This window comes from Moschus berezovskii, chromosome 20 (assembly GCF_049115385.1).
Source record: "Moschus berezovskii isolate FMDL1 chromosome 20, NW_MosBer_1.0, whole genome shotgun sequence".
NCBI lineage: Eukaryota > Metazoa > Chordata > Mammalia > Artiodactyla > Moschidae > Moschus > Moschus berezovskii.
In genome coordinates this window covers 61309728-61334483 of record NC_142479.1, presented here as the reverse complement: position 1 = coordinate 61334483, position 24756 = coordinate 61309728, and the positions used below count along the sequence as shown (strand labels likewise).

At 43.3% G+C, this 24756-nt stretch overlaps 1 protein-coding gene across 7 annotated transcripts in view; it reads right to left on the bottom strand.

The window, feature by feature from the left end:
* QTGAL (queuosine-tRNA galactosyltransferase) overlaps positions 1-24756 on the bottom strand; it is a 115746-nt gene that overhangs the window by 59697 nt on the left and 31293 nt on the right. For 6 of the 7 annotated variants that reach the window (XR_016035552.1, XM_055408250.2, XM_055408249.2 and 3 more), the window contains exon 5: positions 12100-12165. Coding sequence is in view for 6 of the 7 variants with exons in the window: in XM_055408250.2 (XP_055264225.2) it covers positions 12100-12165 (66 nt within the window). In the remaining variant the exon portion in view is untranslated. Of the gene's footprint in view, positions 1-2931; positions 3001-12099; positions 12166-24756 lie in introns of those variants that run through there. The other variant, XM_055408253.2, reaches the window with a different exon arrangement.

Sequence of the window (24756 nt, the reverse complement as noted above, 5' to 3'; positions counted from 1 at the left end):
ACCACTGAAAAACAGTGAAACAAAGAGGTATAGCTGATAAACCAACAGTACAGGTAAAGTGGGATCATAAAGCAAAACACGGAAAAGAGGAAACCAGGAGGAAAGAGGCTCAAGGCAAAACACAAACCAGAAGAGGAAAACTAATTACATAAAATCCAGAAGGAACATAGTAATAAAAAGCAAAAGTCAGTAAAATAGAAAAAAAGAAAAAGGGGGAAGGGACTGGCATGTGGCTGAGTTAGGAAGGGTGCCATTGCTCGGGGGCTTGGCTTGGCTGTTGCTGGGGTCAGTACTCACATGCAAGCTCTTACTGAGGAACTGAATTTTTAAATTTATGTTTAAAAAATAATTATTTTTATTTATTTGGCTGAGCTGGGTCTCAGTTGTGGCTCATAGGATCTTTAGCTGCATGTGGGATCTAGCTCCCCAACCAGGGATCAAACCTGAGCTCCCTGCATCGGGAGCATTGAGTTTTTACCACTGGACCATCAGGGAAGTCCCAGAAACTAAATTTTTTAAACTTCACTAACCTCAGTTCTTCGTGGAAATGAGAACTGATACTGCAAACCCACATAACAAACCAGACAACAGGCTTGAATAGGAAGTTGTTAAAGGAGCCCAGGACCTGCACCTTGAATTCTGAGAGGAAGGCGGCCCACCCTTCCCACCCACTGTCCCCACAGTGTTGCTGGAAGGTCCCTCCCGCAAGGCCTCTCAGAACCATGGCCTGAAGATGAAAAACAAGGGGTGGGGGTGGGGGGAAATGTAAAGCATTAAATTTTATTAATGACATTTATGAAATTAGTTCCTAATTTATGTTTATCGATAGTTTAAAGATTACTAAAATATAAACAAAAATTAGATTTCATTAAGAACTAATTGCCTTATGGATCCAATCCTCAAAATACTTAAAGTGGGTACATTTAGGAATTGAGGCAGTGCTTTAATATTTTCAGTTAGAATAACTATATTTTCCTTATTTCATACTCCCAAATACTTCTTGTCATCAAAAATCTTTTCTAAATCATGACTTACGGATCAACGTGTAATCACCTGGGCAACAGTCACCACTAGGAAACAGGGTCATTCAAACACCCTCCTAGCTCCTGAGAGGCTCACCTGTGTGTACTCATCAAGAGCGGTATGTACTAGGTGTGACAGGGGTGTGGGGCGGCCACGCTCCATGAAACCTAAACACACAGATGTGTGTTGTCCATGTGTGGTAGTCACATCAATGTAGGGCAGAAGCGGAAGAAGACCTCTCCGTCACTGTGATTTTTAACCTGAGAAACTTCTCCGGACGGTAGTGGGTGAGGAGCCCTCATCGCCTCTGCCTCTCAAATCTCCTGGGCATTGGACCAGGTCCATCTTCAGCAGGGCTCTCTTGTAGCCTCCCCACAGCCCCCCAGTTACCCTCTCCCCCTCCTGACTCACCCCACCTCCCAAATACCAAGTATTTCCAGAGATGGGTGCCTGGCCTGCAACACGCCCCCTCCCCAGGCTCCATCAGGGCCAGCCGTGGACACAGAGGCCCCCACAGCCCACCCGCAAACCCATCCTCAGGCTCTGCAGGCCAAAGGGCTCCCCAGCCAGTCTCTTGAGGCAGAGCTGGACCACGAGGTCTGGCCACCAGACTCTGTCCTGTGTGACTAAGTGAAGCCCCCATCTGCTCCCACTTCTTCCAGCCTCTGCTGGGTACACAGATGGTGCCCACTGTGTGCAAGGTGCAGTGAGGACCAAGCCAGAAGTGAGGCAGCGCCTACTGGGCTTCAGATGCTGACAGCAGACCCACCCGCCTCCCAGCCTCATGCAGCGTGAGCTCCTTGCCAGCCCCTTCAAACAGCTGTGCCCTCTCTGCAGCACCTGCACCGTTCCTGGGCACACTCAGCCTGACCAAGTCAGTGCCTCTGTGCAGACAGAGGTCACAGTAGCCAGACCCACAGGGCAGGATGAGGCTGCACTGAGCAGAGGGGAGATGACTGCCCTGGTGTCACCTGAAGATGGAGACGGGTCCACAGTGCCTGCCTCCCACCTCACGTTCCCACCATGCAGGGTGGGCAAAGGCCAGGTCACCGAGGACTCCTTCTGAGCCCCTGGAGACTCACATCAGGATGTAGGGAAGTCCTGCCACCGCCCTGTCCCAAGACCACAGGGAAGGACCCGCCCACATGTGATGGAAAAGCTTTGGGCCGCCCTGAACCTCTGCAGGGTGCCTCCATATTCCTGAGAATACAGAGCTTCCCACCTCTGCCCATCACAGGCGACTCCTTAGGGAGGGGCCCGGACCAAACACAGTGGCTTCCCTGACCCCACCCAACTCCTGGGTGGAGAAAGGCCTGATGTACCACCTCAGAAGTTTTGCAGAGAATATGCAGCTGCACGATTTATGGGAGCTGCCACCCTCATAATTAAATGGCTTTCTTGTAAATGGCCTTAAAGAAGTAATGACCAAGGACAAACATATACTTAGCATTCATTTCATTCTTTCCAAATAAACTATATGATATAATCAACAAAACCACCAACTGGCAACTGCAAATCAAGATTTTTGTAGGTCATGACTTTTGTAAAACCCGGGCCCACAATAACAACCCTTCTCAAGCTGGTTTTGTCTAGTGCAGCAGGGCTGCTCTGAATCCCTGGTCTCGCTGCAGACCTGTGATGCGGGAGGAAGCACAGCTACTCCACTGCTGGGAGCAAAGCTTCCCCTTTGTTGGAACAGAGTATCCAGTGCACTTAACACAAGCTTAGCGAGAAAAGCCCTAACCTCGAACCTTATAAAAAGCAGAAGACAGGCGAGAGACGCCCGGCTCCTGGCGGCGCAGACGCGAGAGACGCCCGGCTCCCGGCGCAACCGACCACGTGCAGAATCGTGGCTGAGAGGAGCTGCCCCGCACCCAGGGTTAGGGCGGTGGCCGAGAGGAGCTGTACCATGTCCAGGAGGCGGTGGCTGCTTGGGCACCGGAGGGCCGAGAGGAGCTGATCCACATTCAAAGCAGGAGGGGCAGCCTTGAGGAGATACCCCTCGTCCGAGGTAAGGTACAGCGGCTGCGCCTTGCTGGAGCAGCTGGGAAGAGGTACTCCACGACCAAGTGGAATATAAGAATCCAGTGTTCTGGGGAGGAAGGAACAAGATGGCGGAGGGATAAGACGGCGAGACCACTTTCTTCCCCACAAATTCATCAAAAGAACATTTGAATGCGGAGTAAAGTCCACAAAACAACTTCTGAATACTGGCAGAGGACATCAGGCTCCCAGAAAAGCAGCCCATTGTCTTCTAAAGGAGAGAGAAGAAATCCAGCTCCACCCACCTTAACACTGACACATGCCTCCCTAACCAGGGAACCCGGACAAGTCACCCGTCCAACCCCACACACAGCGAAGAAACTACATAATAAAGAGAACTCCACAAACTGCAAGAAGAGGGAAAGGCCACCCCAAGCAAAGCAATAAAAGCAAGATGAAGAGGCAGAGAAATACCCAGCAAGTAAAGGAACAAGATAATTGCCCACCAACACAAACAAAAGAAGAAGATATAGGGAATTTACCTGATAAAGAATTTCAAATTTTGATGGTGAAAATGATTCAAAATCTTGAAAGCAAAATGGAGTTACAGATAAATAACCTGGAGAAAAGGATTGAGAAGATGGAAGAAAGATTTAATAAGGACTTAGAAGAAATAAAAAAGAGTCAATATACAATGAATAATGCAATAGATGAGATCAGAAACACTCTGGAGGGAACAAACAATAGAATAACAGAGGCAGAAGACAGGATTAGCGAACTAGAAGATAAAATTGTAGAAATAAATGAAACAGAGAGGAAAAAAGAAAAACAAATTAAAAGAAATGTGGACAATATTAGAGACCTCTGGGACAATGTTAAACGCTCCAACATTCGAATCATAGGAGTCCCAGAAGAAGAAGACAAAAAGAAAGACCATGAGAGAATACTCGAGGAGATAATAGTTGAAAACTTCCCTAAAATAGGGAAAGAAATAATCACCCAAGTCCAAGAAACCCAGAGAGTCCCCAACAGGATAAACCCAAGGCGAAATACTCCAAGACACATATTAATCAAATTAACAAAGATCAAACACAAAGAACAAATATTAAAAGCAGCAAGGGAAAAGCAGCAAATAACACATAAGGGGATTCCCATAAGGATAACAGCTGATCTTTCAACAGAAACTCTTCAGGCCAGAAGGGAGTGGTAAGACATACTTAAAGTGATGAAAGAAAATACCCTACAGCCCAGATTACTATACCCAGCAAGGATCTCATTCAAATATGAAGGAGAAATCAAAAGCTTTACAGACAAGCAAAAGCTGAGGGAATTCAGCATCACCAAACCAGCTCTCCAACAAATGCTAAAGGATCTTCTCTAGACAGGATACACAGAAAGAGTGTATAAACTTGAACCCAAAGTAATAAAGAAAATGGCTACGGGATCGTACTTATCAATAATTACCTTAAACGTAAATGGGTTGAAATTTTCAAAAAGGCTAGGAAACAATTCTCATAGCCATCAATAGTTCAGTGTTGAGTTCATGAATAGTTTTTAAAGTTTGGGACAAACTGTAGTATTTGCTATTTGAAGTACTATTTGTAATTGGCATATTACGATGTAACATTGGTCTTCATTTCCAACTTAAAACGCCTAAAAATGCCTAACAGATTTTTAGATTTGTGAATTTTAGTTGAAATGTATTTTACGATTTACTAAACCTGCAGAAATATTGAAATATTTTAGAGAACTTATTCACTGTACATTTAATTTATTTTATTTATAAAAGTTATGAACTGTAGAAAGTTTTACTTGTTGGGTCAAATGCTTGTTGCTTCAAATGCTTGTTGCATTTGAAGTGCTAGTTACAAGAAAATCAAATACCTTCAATGTATAAATGCTATTAAGTTTAAAAAAAAATAAAATAAAATAAAATTATTTTCCCAATCAGGTTGTTACATAATATTGAAGAGTTCCCCATGCTATACAGTAGTTAGAGAGTTTGGGATTGACATATATTTAAAATGATATATTTAAAATGGATCACCAACAAGGACCTACTGTGGAACATGGGGAATTCTGCTAAATGTTATGTGGCAGCCTGGGTGGGAGGGGAATTTGGAGAATGGATACATGTATATGTATATGTATGAATGGCTGAGTCCCTCCACTGTTCACCTGGAAACTATTGCAACATTGTTAATCAGCTATCAGTTCAGTTCAGTTCAGTCGCTCAGTCGTGTCCAACTCTTTGCGATCCCATGAATCACAGCACGCCAGGCCTCCCTGTCCATCACTAACTCCCGGAGTTCACTCAAACTCATGTCCATCGAGTCGGTGATGCTATCCAGCCATCTCATTCTCTGTCATCTCCTTCTCCTGCCCCCAATCCTTCCAAGCATCAGAGTCTTTTCCAGTGAGTCAACTCTTCGCATGAGGTGGCCAAAGTATTGGAGTTTCAGCTTTAGCATCAGTCCTTCCAATGAACACCCAGGACTGATCTCCTTTAGAATGGACTGGTTGGATCTCCTTGAAGTCCAAGGGACTCTCAGGAGTCTTCTCCAACACCACAGTTCAAAAGCATCAATTCTTCGGTGCTCAGCTCACTCCAATACAAAAGAATTTAAAGAAAAAAGTAAGTGGATAATGGACAAGGACCTACCGTATAAAAAAGTCTTTTAACAAAAAAATTTTTTAACATGGGTAATGTTCTCTGATATAATTATTCTATATTTAGAAACTTATTCTAAGGAAGTCATCAGAGTTGTAAACAAAATTATATATATACGGTGTCTTCACTGTACCATTATTTTTAACTGGAAAGATACACACGCCAGGTTCAACAATTTGGGCATGGCAAGTAGATGTTGCCATGGCTCTCTGATGGAATACTAAGGAGACACGAAAGAAAACTCATGAGCAGACTGTTAACTGACAAATGAAGTGGATCATGATCTATTAAGGCAGGGGTCTCCAAACTCCGGGCTGCAGACCGGTGCCTCTTGTCCGAGCAGCAGCAGCAGCATTCAATTATAAATAAAGTGCACAATAAATGTGATTGTTTGAATCATCCCCAAATTATTGCCCTCACTCCCAATCTATGGATAAATCGTCTTCCATGAATTCTGTCGGTGGTGCCAACAGGGTTAGGGACCACTGTATTAATGAAAGAAGATTTCAAGGAGTATTGACAATACGATCTAACATTGTGTGCATGGGATGAAGTGTGCATGGGTGTGGAGTACATAATCACCTGCAGAGAAACATATTGGAAGTACACATCGGAAATGCCAACTGTAGCTATCTCTAGGTGATACCACTGTAGGTGAACTGTATTTCCTTTTGTACTTTTCTATATTGTTTACATTTTAATTTACAATGAACTTGTAATATTCCTTTTCCCCAAACAATAAAGCTAGCCAAATTAAAAAAAAAAAAAAAGCAGAAGACAATGTGTTTTAATTAAGATTAAGATAAACTGGAAGATTAAGATAAGCTTTAATGTATTGCAGGCAGTAAAGACTTTGCCTGCAATGTGGGAGACCTGGGTTTGATCCCTGGGTTGGGAAGATCACCTGGAGAAGGGAAAGGCTACCCACTCTGATATTCTGGCCTGGAGAATTCCATGGACTCTATAGTCCATGGGGTCGCAAAGAGTTGGACACGACTGAGTGACTTTCACTTCACAAGATAAACTGACACAGTCTACATTTTCCCCAAATTCCTTATATATCCCTAGATTTCAAGGTCTTTGAACTTACACGTTGTTGTTCAGTTGCTGAGTCATATCCGACTCTTTGTGACCCCATGGCTTGCAACATGCTAGAATTCCCTGTCCTTCACCATCTCCTGGACCTTGCTCAAATTCATGTCCATTGAGTCGGTGATGTCATCCAACCATCTCATCCTCTGTTGCCCCCTTCCCCTCCCACCTTCAATTCTTCCCAGCATCAGGGTCTTTTCCAATGAGTCAGTTCTTTGCATCAGGTGGCCAAAGTATTGGAGCTTCAGCTTCAGCTTTAGTCTTTCCAATGAATATTCAGTGTTGACTTCCTTTACAATGGACTGGTTGGATCTCCTTGCAGTCCAAGGGACTCTCAAGAGTTTTTTCCAACACCACAATTTGAAAGCATCAATTCTTCCATGCTTAGCCTTCTTCATGGTCCAACTTTTACATCAATACATGACTACTGGAAAGACCATAGCTTTGACTATGCAGACCTTTGTTGGTAAAGTAATGTCTCTGCTTTCTAATATGCTGTCTAGGTTTGCCATAGCTTTTCTTCCACGGAATAAGCATCTTTTAACTTCATGGTTCGGAGAAGGCAATGGCAAACCACTCCAGTACTCTTGCCTAGAAAATCCCATGGATGGAGGAGCCTGGTAGGCTGCAGTCTGTGGGGTCGCTAAGGGTCGAACACGACTGAGCGACTTGACTTTCACTTTCACACATTGGAGAAGGAAATGGCAACCCACTCCAGTGTTCTTGCCTGGAGAATCCCAGGGACGGGGGAACCTTGTGGGCTGCCGTCTATGGGGTCACACAGAGTCGGACACGACTGAAGTGACTTAGCAGCAGCAGCAGCAGCAGCAACTTCATGGTTGCAGTCACTGCAGTAATTTTGGAGCCTGGGAAAATAAAATCTGTCACTGTTTCTACTTCTTCTCTCTATTTGCCATGAAGTGATGGGACCAGATGCCATGATCTTAGTTTTTTGAATGTTGAGTTTTAAGCCAGCTTTTTCACTCTCTTCTTTCATCCTCATCAAGAGGCTCTTTAGTTCCTCTTTGCTTTTTGTCATTAGAGTGGCATCACTGCATATCTGAGGTTGTTACTTTTCCTGGAAATCTTGATTCTGGCTTGTGATTCATTCAGCCCGGCATTACACATGATGTACTCTGCATATAAGTTAAATAAGCAAGGTGACAATATACAGCCTTGATGTACTCCTTTCCCAATTTTGAACCAGTCCATTGTCCCATGTCTGGCTCTAACTGTTGCTTTTTGACCTGTATACAGGTTTCTCAGGAGGCAGGTAAGGTGGTCTGGTATTCACATCTCTAAGAATTTTCCACAGTTTGTTGTGATCCACACAGTCAAAGGCTTATAGCATAGTCAATGATGCAGAAGTAGATGTTTTCTGGAATTTCCTTGATTTTTCTATTATCCAAAGGATGCTGGCAATTTGATCTTTGGTTCCTCTGTGTTTTCTAAACCCAGCTTGTACCTCTGAAGTTCTCAGTTCACATACTGTTGAAGCCTAGCTTGAAGGATTTTGAGCATTACCTTGCTAGCATGTGAAATGCGCGCAAACATACAGTAGTTTGAACATTCCTTGGCATTGCCTTTCTTTGGGATTGGAATGAAAACTGACCTTTTCCAATGGAGAACCACCAAGAGTAACTTCACATGTGAACCAATCACAAAAAAGTAGGGGGAACAATATATCTAAAAGTATCTCACTCTCTACAAAGTCAACACTGGTTACAAAATTCTTCATACAGAATTCTTTCAATGCAAAATATGTTCTCAATGTTTGGAAACTGTGTGCCATTAACAGTTATGTGAAAATCACCTCGGATGTTTCCAGACCTGGACCAGTTCTCAGACTTAGGCCCACCAGCTGAGGGAGAGGCCCCAACCATGAGGGCAGACCAGTGATGCCAAGGGCAATGCACTCAAGTTGAATGATGTAAGGTTAGTAGGGGACACTGATCATATGAGGCAGCTAGATTCAGGACACAGGTGACACCAGGCCCATCACGCCCACTGGAGTAAGGGTCCATGGGTCAGGTAATAACCTGGGCTCATGGGCACACAGGTCCTACCAGCGACCATTTCCGAGTTCCTGAAGGTGTAACCAGAAAGCACAGGCTCAGTGCCTGGCTGAGCCCTCACACGGGTTCCCTGGAATGTGATTAGGGGCGCATGTGAGAGAAGGGCCAGGTGAGTGTAAATCGAATACCATACCACATTCTGAGGAAAAGGCAGATTGGGCCATCTCGGAGGCTTGAAAGAGGGGGGTGCTGGCCCCCACACACCCCTGCAGAAGCGCTCGTCTCGCTCACCTGCTGCATCAGCAAGTCAGCACTTGGGACCCTCTCTGCTGTCTTCACATCGTTCAGTGGTCTGCACGCTGGACATTCCCGCACTGGCCACCCTGTTGAGGACATCTGTGGTACCTGGTGAGCAAGACTTTCGGGTCCAGAGGTCTGGTCACCACGTCTCCCTCTCTGAAGTAAGGGTCCACAGAGGGAGAGGCACAGGACTGGGCAGGTCTCCCTGGTCCTCTTGGGGTCCTGTTTACCCCTGACCCTCATTGAGAGTGGGGTCTGGAGAAGCACAGGCCTGCTGTCTGGCCCTCAGGCTGCAGAGCCCTGGAGGAAGTTGGTGGTGGTCAACAACATGGAGACCGGCAGCCCCAATGGGGCTGTCACAGCACAAACCCCAGAACCCTGTGACACAGAGCTGTGGGCCATTCAACGTGATGTGGCCGGGGCACATGGTCACACTGCCCACAGCAGCTGGGCACTCTCAAAGCACACTGAAGCATGAGGTCGAGTGGCCCTGTAGCTATGCAGACACAGGTGGAGGTCCCAGGTCACCCACCTGCAGCTCCGACCTCTCCCTCAGCTGCACCCACAGCCTCATGGGGGTCCCCCAGGACCCACGGATAGAGCAGGTCTGCAGGCAGGCTAGTGTCATATGCTAGAACAACCCTAAAAGGGACTGATACTGCAGCCTGGTCCCCTTCAGACAGCTCCAAGGCCCTGGAAGCCTGGAATGACCACCTATGGGAAGAGGGGAGGTGGCTAGGGCAAGGATACATATAAACCCACAGGCCCCGGTCAGCAGGCAGGGGAGTTTGCTGGGAAGAGCCGACCTCTGAGACACTGCAGATGGACCTGGGAGCACTGGGAGCAGCTTCTGGTAGACAGTGCTGGCTGCTGGGCCAGAGTAGAGGATGTGGGTTCCTTTCCAAAGGCTGGTCGAGCTACCACCACCCCTGACCTCCTGGCCATAGAATAGACTCTGGGCCACGGGGGACCAGCCCAAAGATTCCAGCAGCCCTGGAAGGTTGGTGACACCAGCCCCCAGGCCGAGCGCTGGTTCCCTTGATGCTACCTTGGCCAAAGGGCCAGTTGTCAATACAGGAGTAGCTGGGCACTTTCGAGCCTCCCTCAAGTCCAGCCTTCTGGAAACATTCAGCCTGAGAAGCAGTGGAGTGGACTCTCAAGACATAGCTGACAGCCGTTTTTATCTTCTTACAGGCATATTTCAAGGACATGTTTATATTAACAATGTTTAAATGTAAGCAATATAAGTGCAATCACAATTTAGGGGATAAGAACCCTCAACATCAAACTTAAGGTTGTGAATATCACCTACTCCGTGAAAAGACGACGAAAGCTCTCAGGAGGAGTGTGCAGGTGTGTTCGCAGGACAGCCAAGTCCTGGAGTCCCAGTCACGTGTGTGGGGCTAGGCTGTCGGAGACACAGCATGAGGGGTACATGTCTTTGTTGCTGTTATTGTTCGGTTACTCAGTAGTGTCTGACTCTTTGCGAACCAATGGCCTGCAGCATGCCAGGCTTCCCTGTCCTTCATCATCTCCTGGACCTTACTCAAACTCAGGTGCATTGAGTCAGTGACACCATCCAACCATCTTGTCCTCTGTTGTCCCCTTTTCCTCCTGCCTTCAATCCTTCCCAGCATCAGGGTTTTTTCCAGTGAGTCACCTCTTCGCATCAGGTGGCCAAAGTACTGGAGCTTCAGCTTCAGTCCTTCCAATGAATATTTAGGGTTGATTTCCTTTAGGATTGACTGGTTTGATCTCCTTGCAGTCCAAGGGACTCTCAAGAGTCTTCTCCAGCACCACAGTTCAAAAGCATCAATTCTTTGGTGCTCAGCCTACTTTATGGCCCAACTCTCACAACTATATATGACTACTGGAAAAACCACAGCTTTGACTATACAGATCTTTGTTTCTTAGAAGGAGAAAATCAGCAGATTAAATTCAGAGCTCCAAGATTAGGGGCTACTGGAAGAGAAAGAATTCATCTTGGACGAAGAAACACCCTCAAACTGCTTGAGAAACTATCTGAAGGAAGTGTGTATTTGAACCTTTGTCTTAACTCAGTACATGTTTCATGGGATGTATGCTTTGAGCCCTGTGCCAGGAACCGGCTCTCTCCTTCATGAAGGCCAAGTGGCAACAGTCAGACCTCAAATATAGCACCTGGAGCCCAAGAGAAATGCATAGTCTCAGGCCTCACAGACAACCGGGATCAGATCTCAGGGGCTTGTGCACTCACGGCCTGGAGACACTTTGGTGTGTGGACACAGCACAGGGACAGAAGTGAGCAAAACCCAGGGGCCGATCCTCAGCAGTCAGACACCATGCATCTTAAGACAGTTCTGGACCTTTCTCCTTCCCACTTTCAAAACCTGTGATTCAAAGATGTTTTTACTAAAACTTCAGCCTATATATCTGAGCAGTGAGTCCTGTGGTCAGACACCAGGTCTGAGGATCAGCCGCCTGGGCCACCCTGGACCCTGAGCCTCAAGGGGGTGAGCGACCCATGGGCCTGAGATGTCCTTCCAAGTTTAAGTGGGTGGGAGATGCTCCCCTACACGGGGCTCCTGTGGGGGGACGTGAGCCTCCCTGCCCTGGAGGACGGGTCCTGGGGAGCCTCACTCATGGGGGCCAATGAGGAAGCCATTCTAAAGATGAGAGTGTAGTCTGAGGTTATGAACATAAGATTTTTTTTTAACTGATACACCCTACAGCTCTCAATCTATTTTCATGTCCAAGGTAAACAGCTTCTAAAAATGCTGATAAAACTAAATCAAACCAAAAAATAAATTAAAAAATCCTTTGGACCCATTTGAAAGTAACAAGTGCTACTCAAAACAAGAACCACATTTTTCTTGAAAGGAAAACACCCGTGAGTGTATGGACACACCAGGCACACATCTTTCTCCGAGAGGGCAGTCTGACTCTTTCAATCCTAAGAAAGAATCTTAATCTAAAAAAACTATAATGGCATTTCTACCAGAAGTTGTAGAGACATGCATAAACATTCATACTCACACTTTTTGGGTGTCGCAAAGCGGCTTCGTGTTGCAGCCTCACTCTCTGGGGCATCATCACATCATCCTGCAGGAGAGAACACACTTGAAACTCCAGGAAGCAACTCTGACAAGCAAGCAAGAAGACAGACAGCCTGATGGCAGAGCAGCAAAAACCACTACAATACTGTAAAGTAATTAGCCTCCAATTAAAATAAAGAAAAAAAAAAGAATTGTGCATGTGGGGAAGGAAGTTTAAAAGGGAGGGGATGTATGTATACCATGGCTGATTCATGTTGATGTATGGCCGAAACCCACACAATATTGTAAAGCAATTATCCTTCAATGAAAAATAAATAAATTAAAAAAAAAAGAAACTCCAGGAAGCAACTCTGACAAACAAGCAAGAAGACAGACAGCCTGATGGCAAAGCAGGCAGGAGACCAGAACAGGCAGTGCAGACACTGCCCAGTGACCGTCAGTCATCCGGGAAACTCAACTGCCCAGGATGCAGTGTGGCATGAGTGAGAAGTTGGACAATTCCAGTAAGAACCACACAGCTGGGAGGAGTGAGGATCTGAGGAAGACAGTGGGGCGTGTCCAGCAAGATGGAGACTGATCTCCGAGAGCCGGTAACTTAATTTACCCCATGGGCAGAAAAAGGCTTACACATACGCACCAGAGAGATGGCGAGAAATGTTCACCACAGTGGTGCTCAAAATGGGAAGAGCTTGACGTTCACAGAGACCAGCAAAGGTAAGCAAATGGTGTGCCTCTCTATAGTCAAATACCATTGAGGGCTGAAAGTGAACGACAGCTACACACACATAAGTGAATTTCACAGATACAATGCTGAGTGAAAGAGGCAAGATGAATAAATACAGTATTACTATATATATTACAGAATATATATAGTATTACTCCATTTACTTACAATTCAAAATCAAGCAAAATTAACCTGATTATTTAAGATACAGACATACATACAATATGAACTACCATAAGGAAAGAAAGAAAATTAGAATCCCAAAGTCAGAATAGTGGTGACTTTGTAGGGAGGCGGTCAGGGTGTACCTCTTAAGTATTAGCAATTCAGTTACTTGCTGGGAGGTAAATAATGTGTATTTCAGTTCTTTAAAGTGTACGTGTATGTTCTGTGTATTTTTCTATAGGCATGTTTCATCTCATAATTTTAAAACTTAAATTGATAAAAATTCAAATATGGTACCATTACGGCCAATAGAAGAGCTAAAAATAATGTCATTGGGCGGATATTTATCCTTACACTGAGCAATGAGATAAACTAAAAGACCTGTATCTGTATCTCATTTCTTCAACATGGCCTCATGAGCTAATGTGCTAATCAAATGAGTTGCAGATGAAGTAAGTTGAGAGGAAGCTTGTGGCTAATGTTAGGAGGAGGTGATGAAAGAGGAGAGGGGAGGGGAGGGGGAGGGAAGGGGGAGGGAGAGGACACGGAGAAGGGGATCGGCAGGGCAGGGGCCCCTCCAGGCACAGCGGCGCCCTCAGCAGGCAGGAACAGAAACGCAGGCAGGAAGCTGTCAGAACAGGAGTGGAGGAGTTGCCTATTCCAGGCCCGAATCCTTCCCTGGCTCCCATCAGGACCACACTTGCAGGCATGTGCGTGGTCAACCACAGCTGGGAATCTTAAAAAGGAAAACCAGAGGGGCTTCCCTGGCTGCTCAGACAGTAAAAAGGAAAACAAGGAAAATCAAAGTGGTGGGGGAGTAGGGGGTGGGGTGAGCGATGTGAGGAGAATAAAAACAAGTTACGCTAGAGTTCAGCCTATTTCTCTCCCACAAAGGGTACAGCAGGCAGCAGGGTGGAGACAAAAGAGGGAAATTTCCCTGAAAGGGGAGGTCTGTTGATCAAATTCCTGAAAAGTGACCCCGTGCCTGGTGGCCTCATGGTGAATCCTAGAAATTCTGAGGGTTTCCTAAACCAGTCCCCACTCCTGGTTACAAGTGGGAAGGTGCACAGGTCAGCACAGGACTAGGCGAGTGTTTCAAAGTGAAAGTGGGGAGGGTTGAGGAAGCCACAGTCACGGTCAGGGTCAGGGTCAGGGTCAGGGCTGGCCTCTGCCCACAGCATGACCTGCCCTGGGACCCTGTGCAGTGGCAGCACCACACACGCAAGCCCTACTTCCTCCAAACTCAGGTGAGAACCCTGGGAACACCACCACAAGCCTCTGGCCTCTAGTTCCCAAACATACTCAATGACACCAAGACATCCATTGCAATGGGTATCGTGTGTGAACCAGCTCAGCTGTGGTATTTGGCTGGACCTCAAAAATATTTGTCGAGTAAATGAAGTGTCTGTTCAGGGTGGAATTGTATTTTCAATTCACCTCACCATTTACACAATATTCTTTTTTTTTTTTTTCGCTATTTATCACCATCTTCTACAGTTGGAGGCAGAGCAGCTAGTATTATCCCCATTTTGTAGCCAAGGAAACCAAAGTTTGGAATCTTTACAGAACCCATTCAAGATTTCATAAAAATTACACGTCAGGATTAAAATTTGAACACAGGTCCAGTTTTACAGCTCAAAGATTTACACAAAAAGCAAAACTGCCCCAAAACTCTTAGCTCTCAAGAACATTCTAATACAGGCTTCTATCACCTCTGCTGCTAGGTGTCTGAATAAAGTGAGCATCTGCAAGTACAAGGAGAATACAGGAGACATTTAACACACCCCCTGACCCTAAGCTGAGAACGTCAAGGATAGACACAATGAGTAAACATTCAAGTCAAAAAGTGATAGCGTAACAGGGTAACAGACGGTCTCAGCTGCATAGTGATTGCAGATTACAGGTAAGTTCCTTGCTCTCCCAAGACCATTTTGAAAGAAGAAAAACTTGCTGAAAGATGTGAGCATGAAAAGATCTTTATTATACATGAAAAGTGATGTGATATTTTAATAACAAGCCCAGATGTGTTTCTGCTGTGATCCCACTGCCTTTCATTGATGTCAATCCCAGGGAGGGGCCCGCTCTGGTCAAGGTCACTGTGCTCACAGCTGGTACCCAATACCAGGAGCCGGTTTTAATTAAAGTCAGCTGGTATCTGTGATGCAAACAGGAGGGGGCCTACAGGATGGATATAAAAGGTCATCAAGCATGAACTACAAAAACCCAGAGTCTGCATGTCCTGATCCCAAGGTGTATCTGGAGACAGACTTTCCCTACCACAGGAGGGAGGGTTCAAAACCTCCATATTTATTTGCCAAAAGTGTGCAAGGTTCCATGATGATTACCAGGTAAGAAATGTTCTTGGCAGCCAAGGGGAAAGAATTTTAATGTATTATAAAAATAACACTAATTCAAGATGAAACACTGTTCCCTTTCTGACCCTAAGAATGTTGGGTAGAGAAAAACTAATCAGGTCAAAGAATTTGAGTTAAAAGAAACCTGCATCTTTGAGTTCAGTAGCTTCTAATAGAGGGTGGTCCTGAGGGAGCAAGGCTGTGGACCCCCAGGGATGACCAACTCCCAGAATGGGTGAGGGGCAGGAGGAACCACTTGCAGATGGAGGAAATAACAGTCTACAGTCAAGAAGATCTGTGAAGAAAGCAAGGTTGATGTTGTGGTTTCCGTTAGGTCTCCTTATGCTTGACTTTGGGACAAGATTTGAAGACACAGGTAGCAATTCCCTGGTCACACCTCAACCTCAGGATGCACACTTCACGCAGAGGACCCTGAAGGACAGGGAAGAGAACAGAGGAAATCCCACCTGCATGCTGAGAGCCGATTTCCAAAGCACAGAGTCAGGGACTCACATACGTGACTCACCTACATTTTCCCGAAGCCTGAGACACTGAGGGGAAGCGAGTAAGCTTAAGAGAAGCTGTCTTCTGTGATTTGCTACTTAGCCTGAGTAACTAAGTCATGGCAGGGCAGGACCCACACACAGGTCAAAATGCCTCCACATCCACATGTGGAAATGGCAGGCTAATGGCACACAAACCAAAGATACTGAAAGAGTCTTAAGCAGAGAGGTAACAAGGTAGTGGGGAACTGCTGAACCCAAATCTCTGAGAAGCATCAGCTGAGAGAGGAAACAAGCCACTTCTGCCCTCAGGTCCTCGCTGATCTACAAGAAATAGCTAAACTCTGACCTATGGTTCTGGTAACCCTGCGAGGCTGCAGGGAATGGAGATCAGAGCCAAGGGTCTGCTCAAAACTGGGAGTGGGCGTGGGGCCTGCTATTCAACCCCTAACAGTTCTGAGCTCAGGCCATGGCAGGTTAGCTCCTCAAAAGGTGAATGGGATATGTAGCCTAAAAGAGCCCAGAAGCCTCAAAACAGGATAACAAGGGTCCCAGGATGTTTCTCCCAGGCACCTGGAAGAAGCAGAGGAAAATCTCTGAGGGAAAGAACTTTCATCCATGGTCTCAAATTAACTCCACAGAGAAGTATTCAAATACAATGACCAATGAACAAAGACAACTGGACATGTAAGTAAAATCACACAAAAGAACAGACAATAAAAGACTTCCCATGGCAACCACTAAGAAGATAATTCAAAGAGTTAAAAGTAAATCATTGATTACAAATAGTACACTAGAAAATATCTATTTTGTTTTTTAAAAAGGGAAGCAGTAAATAAAGAACAGAGGAACGAGTCATAGAAAATAGAAAAGAAAATAAATAGCAAAATGGCAGACATAAAGCCAACTGTAAAAAACTTAAATATGTGAATAAATTCAAAACTAATCAAAGGTAAAAGTTGTCAAACTGCAATAACACACACACACACAAAAACAAAAACAAGTTCTAACTATAAGCTATTTACAAGAGACAAAAATTCAGGTTCAAAGACACAAATAGATTAAGGTAAAAGAATGGAAAAAGATACACCAAACTATAACCATAAGAGAGATTTAGTTTTACTAACACAAATCAGAATAGACTTGAAAACAAAGAACATTAAAAGAAACTAAGAGAGACATTAAACACTGACAGAATGGTCAATCCATCAGAAAGATATAATAATTATAAATACGCATGTATCTAACAACAGTGGGACAGAAAGAAACAAAAATGAATGGCATTGAAGAGAAAAATAGACAATTCAACAATAAGAGTTGGAGACTTCAATAACCCACCATCAAGAACGGACAAAACAGACTCAAATGAGTTCCACCATATGTAAAATAGATAGCCAATGGGTATTTGCTGTATGGCTCAGGAAACTCAAACTGGGGCTCTGTATCAACCTAGAGGGGTGGGGTGGGGAGGGAGATGGGAGGGAGGTTCAAAAGGGAGGGGATATATGTATACCTGTGGCCGATTCATGTTGACGTTTGACAGAAAACAAAATTCTGTAAAGCAATTATCCTTCAATAAAAAAATAAATATATAAAAAAAGAATGGACAGAATAACTTGACAAAATAGTGCAACTACAGATGATATGAGAACCAACAACCAACAACATCAACCAGCTGACTTCTCTCTATGGACACCCACCCAACAACATCAACTTGCTGACATCTACCTATGGAACTCCCACCCAATAACAACAGACTGTATGAATACTACACCACAAAAAAGGGATTGTAAAATTTTAAAGATCAGATCCCCTGGAGAAGGAATAGGATACCCACTCCAGTATTCTTGGGCTTCCTTGGTGGCTCTATTGGTAAAGAACCCGCCTGCAATAAGGGAGACCAGAGTTTGATCCCTGGGTTGGGAAGATCTCCTGGAGGAGGGCATGGCAACCCACTCCAGTATTCTTGTCTGGAGAATCCCCACGGACAGAGAAGCCTGGTGGGCTACAGTCCACAGGGTTGCAAAGAGTCAGAAACTAGTGACCAACTAGCCATAGCACACAAAAGCATATAAAGGGTGTTCTCTGACCACACAAAATTGTTAGAATTAAAAAATAGGATTTGGGGAAATTTTATGACCAACCTAGATAGTATATTAAAAAGCAGAGACATTACTTTGCCAACCAAGGCCCATCTAGTCAAGGCTATGGTTTTTCCCGTGGTCATGTATGGATGTGAGAGTTGGACTGTGAAGAAAGCTGATCGCCGAAGAATTGATGCTTTTGAACTATGGTGCTGGAGAAGACTCTTGAGAGTCCCTTGGACTGCAAGGAGATCCAACCAGTCCATTCTAGGGGAGATCAATCCTGGGTGTTCTTTGGAAGGACTGATGCTAAAGCTGAAACTCCAATACTTTGGCCACCTCATGCGACGAGTTGACTCACTGGAAAAGACTCTGATGCTGGGAGGGATTGGCGGCGGGAGGAGAAGGGGATGACAGAGAATGGACCAACTCGATGGACATGAGTTTGAGTGAACTCCGGGAGTTGGTGATGGACAGGGAGGCCTGGCGTGCTGTGGTTCATGGGGTCGCAAAGAGTTGGACAGGACTGAGTGACTGAACTGAACTGAACTGAACCACCAATATATAGATATAAACAATGTACTTCTAAATAGGCAATGGGTTAAATAAAGAAGAAATCACAAAGGAAATTAGAAAATACGCTGCGGTATTTGAATGAAACTGAAAACAGGACACAATACAAAACAGCTATAGCAATTCTTGGAGAAAATTTTATAGCTGTTAATGCCTAAAGTAACAAAGAAAGATCTTAGGAACCAACCATACACACACACACAGAGCAAACTCAAACAAAAGCAAGCAGAAGGAAGACAAAGATTATAGCAGGAATCAATGAAGCAGAAAAAAAGAAAAACAGAAAATCAATTAAAACAATGGTTGGTCTTTTGAAAAACATCAACAAATTCATCAAACTTTTTCTGTAACGGTCAGGTAGTAAATATTTCAGCTTTTCTGCCACATATGGGTTCTGTCAATATTCTTTTTTGTTGTTGTTTTGTCTTTGCAACACTTTAAAAATATAAAGACCATTTTTAGCTCAGAGGCTATACAAAAACAGGCTGCCAGTGGGTTTGGCCTGTGAGCTGCCGTCTGTGGACTCCTGAGCTAGACAGACCAAGAAAAAGAGAAGACACAAATAACTGATTCAGGAGTGAAAAAATAAGACAGCAGCTCTGACTTCACAAAAGTTAAAAGGACTATGAGAGAGTACTATAAGTAGCTACATGCCAACAATTTAGACAATTTAAATGAAATGAACAAGTTTCTAGAAAGACACAAATTACTAAAACTGACGGAAGAAATATAGAATCTGAATAGATCTATAAAAAGTAAAAAAAGAACTAGTAATTTGAAATCTCCACACAAAAAGAGTCCAAACTCAGATGGTGAATTCTATGAACATTCGAAGAATAAAGAACATCCCACCTTTACAAAGTCTCTCAGAAAAATGAAGAGGAAGCATCACTTCCCAGCTCATTCTTTGAGGCTCATATTACCTGATACTGAAGAAAATAACATCACAAGAAAAGTACAGAACAATATCCCACATGGATATAGATAAAAAAGTCCTTGACAAAATATCAGCAACATATAAAAAGGATTATACACTATAACCAGGTGGGATTTATCCCAGAAATGCAAGGTTGCCTTACTATGAATGTCACAGATCATATTGAAAGAAAAAAAGAAGAATCACTACATGATGATCTCAGTAAGTGCATAGAGGCATTTCATAAAATCTAATGGTTATTCATCAACTTCCCTGATAGCTCAGTTGGTAAAGAATCTGCAATTCAGGAGACATCAGTTCGATTCCTGGGTCAGGAAGATCCACTGGAGAAGGGATAGGCTACCCACTCCAGTATTCTTGGGCTTCCCTGGTGGCTCAGCTGGTAAAGAATCCACCTGCAATACGGGAGACCTGGGTTTGATCCCTGGGTTGGGAAGATCCCCTGGAGAAGGGAGCTACCCACTCCAGTATTCTGGCCTAGACTCTAGTATTCTGGCCTGGAGAATTCCATGGGGTCCCAAAGAGTCGGGCATTACTTAGTGACTTTCACTTTCACTTTTCATTCATGATAAAAATTCTTGACAAACTAGGAAGAAAGGAACTTTCTCAACCCAATAAAACTCACCGACAAAACCCCTGCAGCCACATCTTAATGGTGAGTGATGGAATGCTTTCCCCGAGGCTGGAAACGGAAAATGTCTGCTCCTGTGACTTGTGTACTGAGGTTTGGTCAGTGCAATCAGGCAAGAAAGAGAGATAAAAGGCATCCAGATTGGAAGGAGAAAAATTGCCTCCATTTGCAGACAACAAGATTTTGTATTTAGAAAACCCTAAGAGATCAAAAACTACTAGATCTAAAAACTACTAGAATTAACAAGTTCGGCAAGGTCACATAAGATCAAGATACAAAAATCAATGTTATTTCTATATATTGGCACTGAACAATCCAAAATAAAATTAAGAAAATAATACATTCACAATAGCATCAAAAGGACAAAATACTGAAGTATAAATTTAACAAAGGAAGTATAAGATTTGTATGGTAAAAATTACAAAATACTGCTGAAAGAAATTAAAGACCTAAATAAACAGACCAGACATCTCATGTTTATGGACTGGAAGACTCAATTCCTCAGCAAAACAATTCTCCCCAAATTGACCTATAGACTTAATATAATTGAAATCTAAATCTCAACTTGCTTCTTTTGTAAAAATGACAAGATGACCCTAAAATTCATTTGGAAATATACAAGATCCAGAATGGAAAAAATGTTGAAAAAGGAAGAAATATTATAGATGGATGACTTACAGTTTCTGACTTTTAAAAAAATTGGAATATAATTGCTTTACAACAATTGTGCTGTGTTAGCTTCTGCACATTTTCTGACTTTGAAACTCACTACTGGAAAGCTACAGTGGTGGCCTAAAGATAAACAAAGAGATCAGTAAAGCATAATTGAGAATAGAGAATACCTTGGCAATTATGGTTGATTCAAGGCAGTTCAACGGGGATAAAACAGTCTTTTCAACAAACTGCTAGGACAAGTGGATCACCACAGGGAAAAGGTAAATAAGACCCTACCCACACACAGAAATTAACTCAAAATAGATCACAGACCTGAATGTAAGAGCTAAAACTAAAAAAATCTTCAGAAAAAAACTTCGGAGCAAGTATTAGTTATTTTGAATTAAGCAAAGAATTCTTAGATATGACAACAAAAGCACAAATAATAAAAACGAACTGACAAACTGGACTTCTTCAAAAGTTAAAAATTTTGTGTTTTAATTTAGGTCCATCCTAAAGGAGATCAGTCCTGGGTGTTCACTGGAAGGACTGATGTTGAAGCTGAAACTCCAATACTTTGGCCACCTGATGCAAAGGGCTGACTCATTTGAAAAGACCCTGATGCTGGGAAAGATTGAGGGCAGGAGGAGAAGGGGACGACAGAGGATGAGATGGTTGGATGGCATCACCGACTCAATGGACATGAGTTTGGATAAACTCCAGGAGTTGGTGATGGACAGGGAGGCCTGTCATGCTGTGGTTCATGGGGTCACAAAGAGTCAGACACGACAGAGCAACTGAACTGAACTGAACTGAATTTAGATATAGATTTATCAAGAAAGTAAAAAGACTCCCATAGACTAGGAGAAAACATTTGCAAATTCTATATCTAGCACTAACCAGTGTCCCTAAGGACACGACTTCCTTCCTGGCATTTAAGATCTTTTAGTGTACTGCAGAGGTGAGTGTTACTGCATTTAGTTGAAGGAGAGATCCTGAACAGAAGTCCTGTGAGTGATGACCATAGAGGGACAATGACCACAGTGGGATGGAGCTCACAGTGCGGGGAGAACAGTTAAAATGGAGGGAAACAGAAATGACACTTTTCTGAAGCATTTCCACACAATCCCAGTACACTTTTTCTGTCTCAGGGTATCCTATATTTCTTTGGCTTTTGGAAGAGAATTTATTAAGGCTATATATGAAAAAAAAAAAAAACTATGGTAAACAACATATATTTAACAGTGAAAGATTTCAGCTCTCTCTTTGAGATTGTGAAGGGAGACAAGAATGCCTATTATCATGATTTCTATTTAACAATTCACTGGAGACTTGAGTCAAAAAAAAGAAATAAAAGATACAAGGCTTGGGATTTCCCTGGTGGTCCAGTGAGTAAGACTCTGAGCTCCCAACGCAGGGGGCCCAGGTTTGATCCCCAGTCAGGGAATTAGATACCACATGCCACACCTAAGAGTTCGGGTGCTACAACTAAAGCAACTAAGACCCAGGACGGCCAAATAAATAAGTATTAAAAATAAAAGTTACAAGGCTTAGTAGAAAGAGGAAAAATGACTGCTTACATAAACAACCCAAATGATCAACAGAGAAATATTAGAATTAAAAATGAATTGAATAAGGTTTCTGGATACAAGATCAATAAATAATTTCTTTATATGTACAATGATGCCTCTTACAGTAGTATCAGGAAATGTCAAATAACTCTCATATATCGCTGGCGAGAATGTAAAGTGGTATAGTCACTTTGGAAAATATCATGGTAGTTCCTCAAAATGTTAAACACAGAGTTACCATATGACCCAACAATTCCACTCCAGGAAGAACTGAAAACACCTAGCCACACAAAAACTTGTACAGGAATGGTTATAGCAGCACTATTTATAACAGTCAAAAAGTGGAAACAACCCAAATGTTCACCAACTAGCATACAGACAAAGTGGACATCCGTACAAAGGACTGCTGTGCGACAATAAAGAGAAATGTAGTCCTGACACACGCTATAACGTGACCAACCTTGAAAACATCACGCTGAGTGAAAGAAGCCATTCACAGAGACCACACAATGTAGATTCCATTTACATGAAATGTCCAGAATGTCCACAACAGGCAAATCCGCAGAGACAGAAAGGAGGCGAGTGGCGGCCCACAGATGGGTGCTGGGGGAATGAGGGGTGATTACTAATAGGTACGGGGTTTAATTTTGTGGTGATAGAAAAAGTCTAAAATTAGATTGTGGTGCCAGTTGCACAACACTGTGAATATACCAAAAACCACTGGATTGTACACTTTAAATGGGTGGATTTTATGTGAATTGCATCTCAAGAGAGCTGATAAAAATGTTTGTTTTTTTTTTAAATCAAATATCAAGGAATTAATTTAACAAAGGACTGTAAGCCCTCTGTATGAAAACTACTCATGGCTATTGAGATAAATTAAAGAAAATCTAAATAAATCAACAAACATATAGTCATTGTTAGGAAGACAAAATATTGTAAAGAAACTGTTCTCACCTAATTGATCTTTTGATTCAATATAATCCAATCAAAATCCTCAAAGTGGATTTTGTGAAAATGAACAAAATTACTCTAACATCTATCCAAAAATGCAAAAAGATTTTTAAAAAATAGCCCCAACTACTACACAGATGAACAAGAGAGCATATAGCATGAAATCAGATGTTCTATAAGGCTACACTGTGATATCAGCAGACAGAAGGACAGATTGACAACCCAACTAGACAGAACACAGAGGCCAGAAACAGGCCACACTCACATTCACGCTGGGCTAAAGTCAGCTCACAGAGCTGCAAGGAAGGATACAAATCAGCCAGGATATCTGTTCATTAGAGGGAGTGCAAACTGACCAGCCAACGTGGGAACCTGGCAGCATCCACCGAAACTGAACATAGGCACCTGAGGACATCCCAGTTCCATCCCTACATGTGCATTTGTATGTGTGAAGAGAGATAAGCACAAGGATTTCTTGGCCGCATTACTCAAACACCCCAATGTCCAAACAGCAGAATGGATAAACTGGGTATGTTATATCATGGAATATTACATAGCAATGAAAAGGAGTGACTTTCATTTCACAAAATAATGTGAACTAGTCTCCAAAACATAATATTGTGTGAGATAAGGCAGGCATAGAACACATGATGAATCACATAAAGGTCAAAATGACTAACTTAGGGTGTTAGTATCCCAGCTGTCTTGTGGAGAAGAGGAGGGGAGTTACTGACAAGGAACAGGAGGGCACGTGTGACACCGGCCACGTTGCATTCCTGGGCTGGGCCACTGGCTGCACTGGAGTGTTCACTTCCTCAAAACTCAACAGACTGCACTTACAATCTGTGCTGTGTTTATATGTTAAACAGAAATAAGCAAAATCAATTTCAAGTGGGGTTTACCTCAAAGTAGAAAAGGTTAAAAAAAAAAAGCATCTGGAACATTAAAGAATAACTTCAGGGCCTTCAAGTAAGAGAATATAACTCATGAAGAAGATAAAAAGCATTGACCATAAAGGAAAAGATTACTAAATCAAACTCCTTAAAGAATTCTATTCATCAACAGACAGCTTTCAGAGAGTGAAAAGACAAGCCACAGAGTGGGAGAAGCCAGACATGGAAGATTATACATGATTCCACTTATAAAACCTTCCAAAATAGGCAGGGCAATATTTAGCTTTGGGGATGACGAACAAGGTAACTGTGAAAGGGCAAGAAAGGTGCTACTGAGGTGGTTATTTTCTATGCTAGTTCAGAAATATTTGCCTTATGATAATTTACTGAGCTGTACATTTGTGTTTTATGCTCCTCTCTATGTGTTTTTTTTTTCCCATGATGTAAATGATGAAACAAATAAAAATCTGAACATGACAAGGACTGTCACCAGAACCATTCCTATTTGACATTGCATGGGGGTGTCCCAGCCAGGACAGTGGGCCAAGAACAAGGAAGAAAAACATGTGGACCATAGAGAAAGGGGCAGAGTCT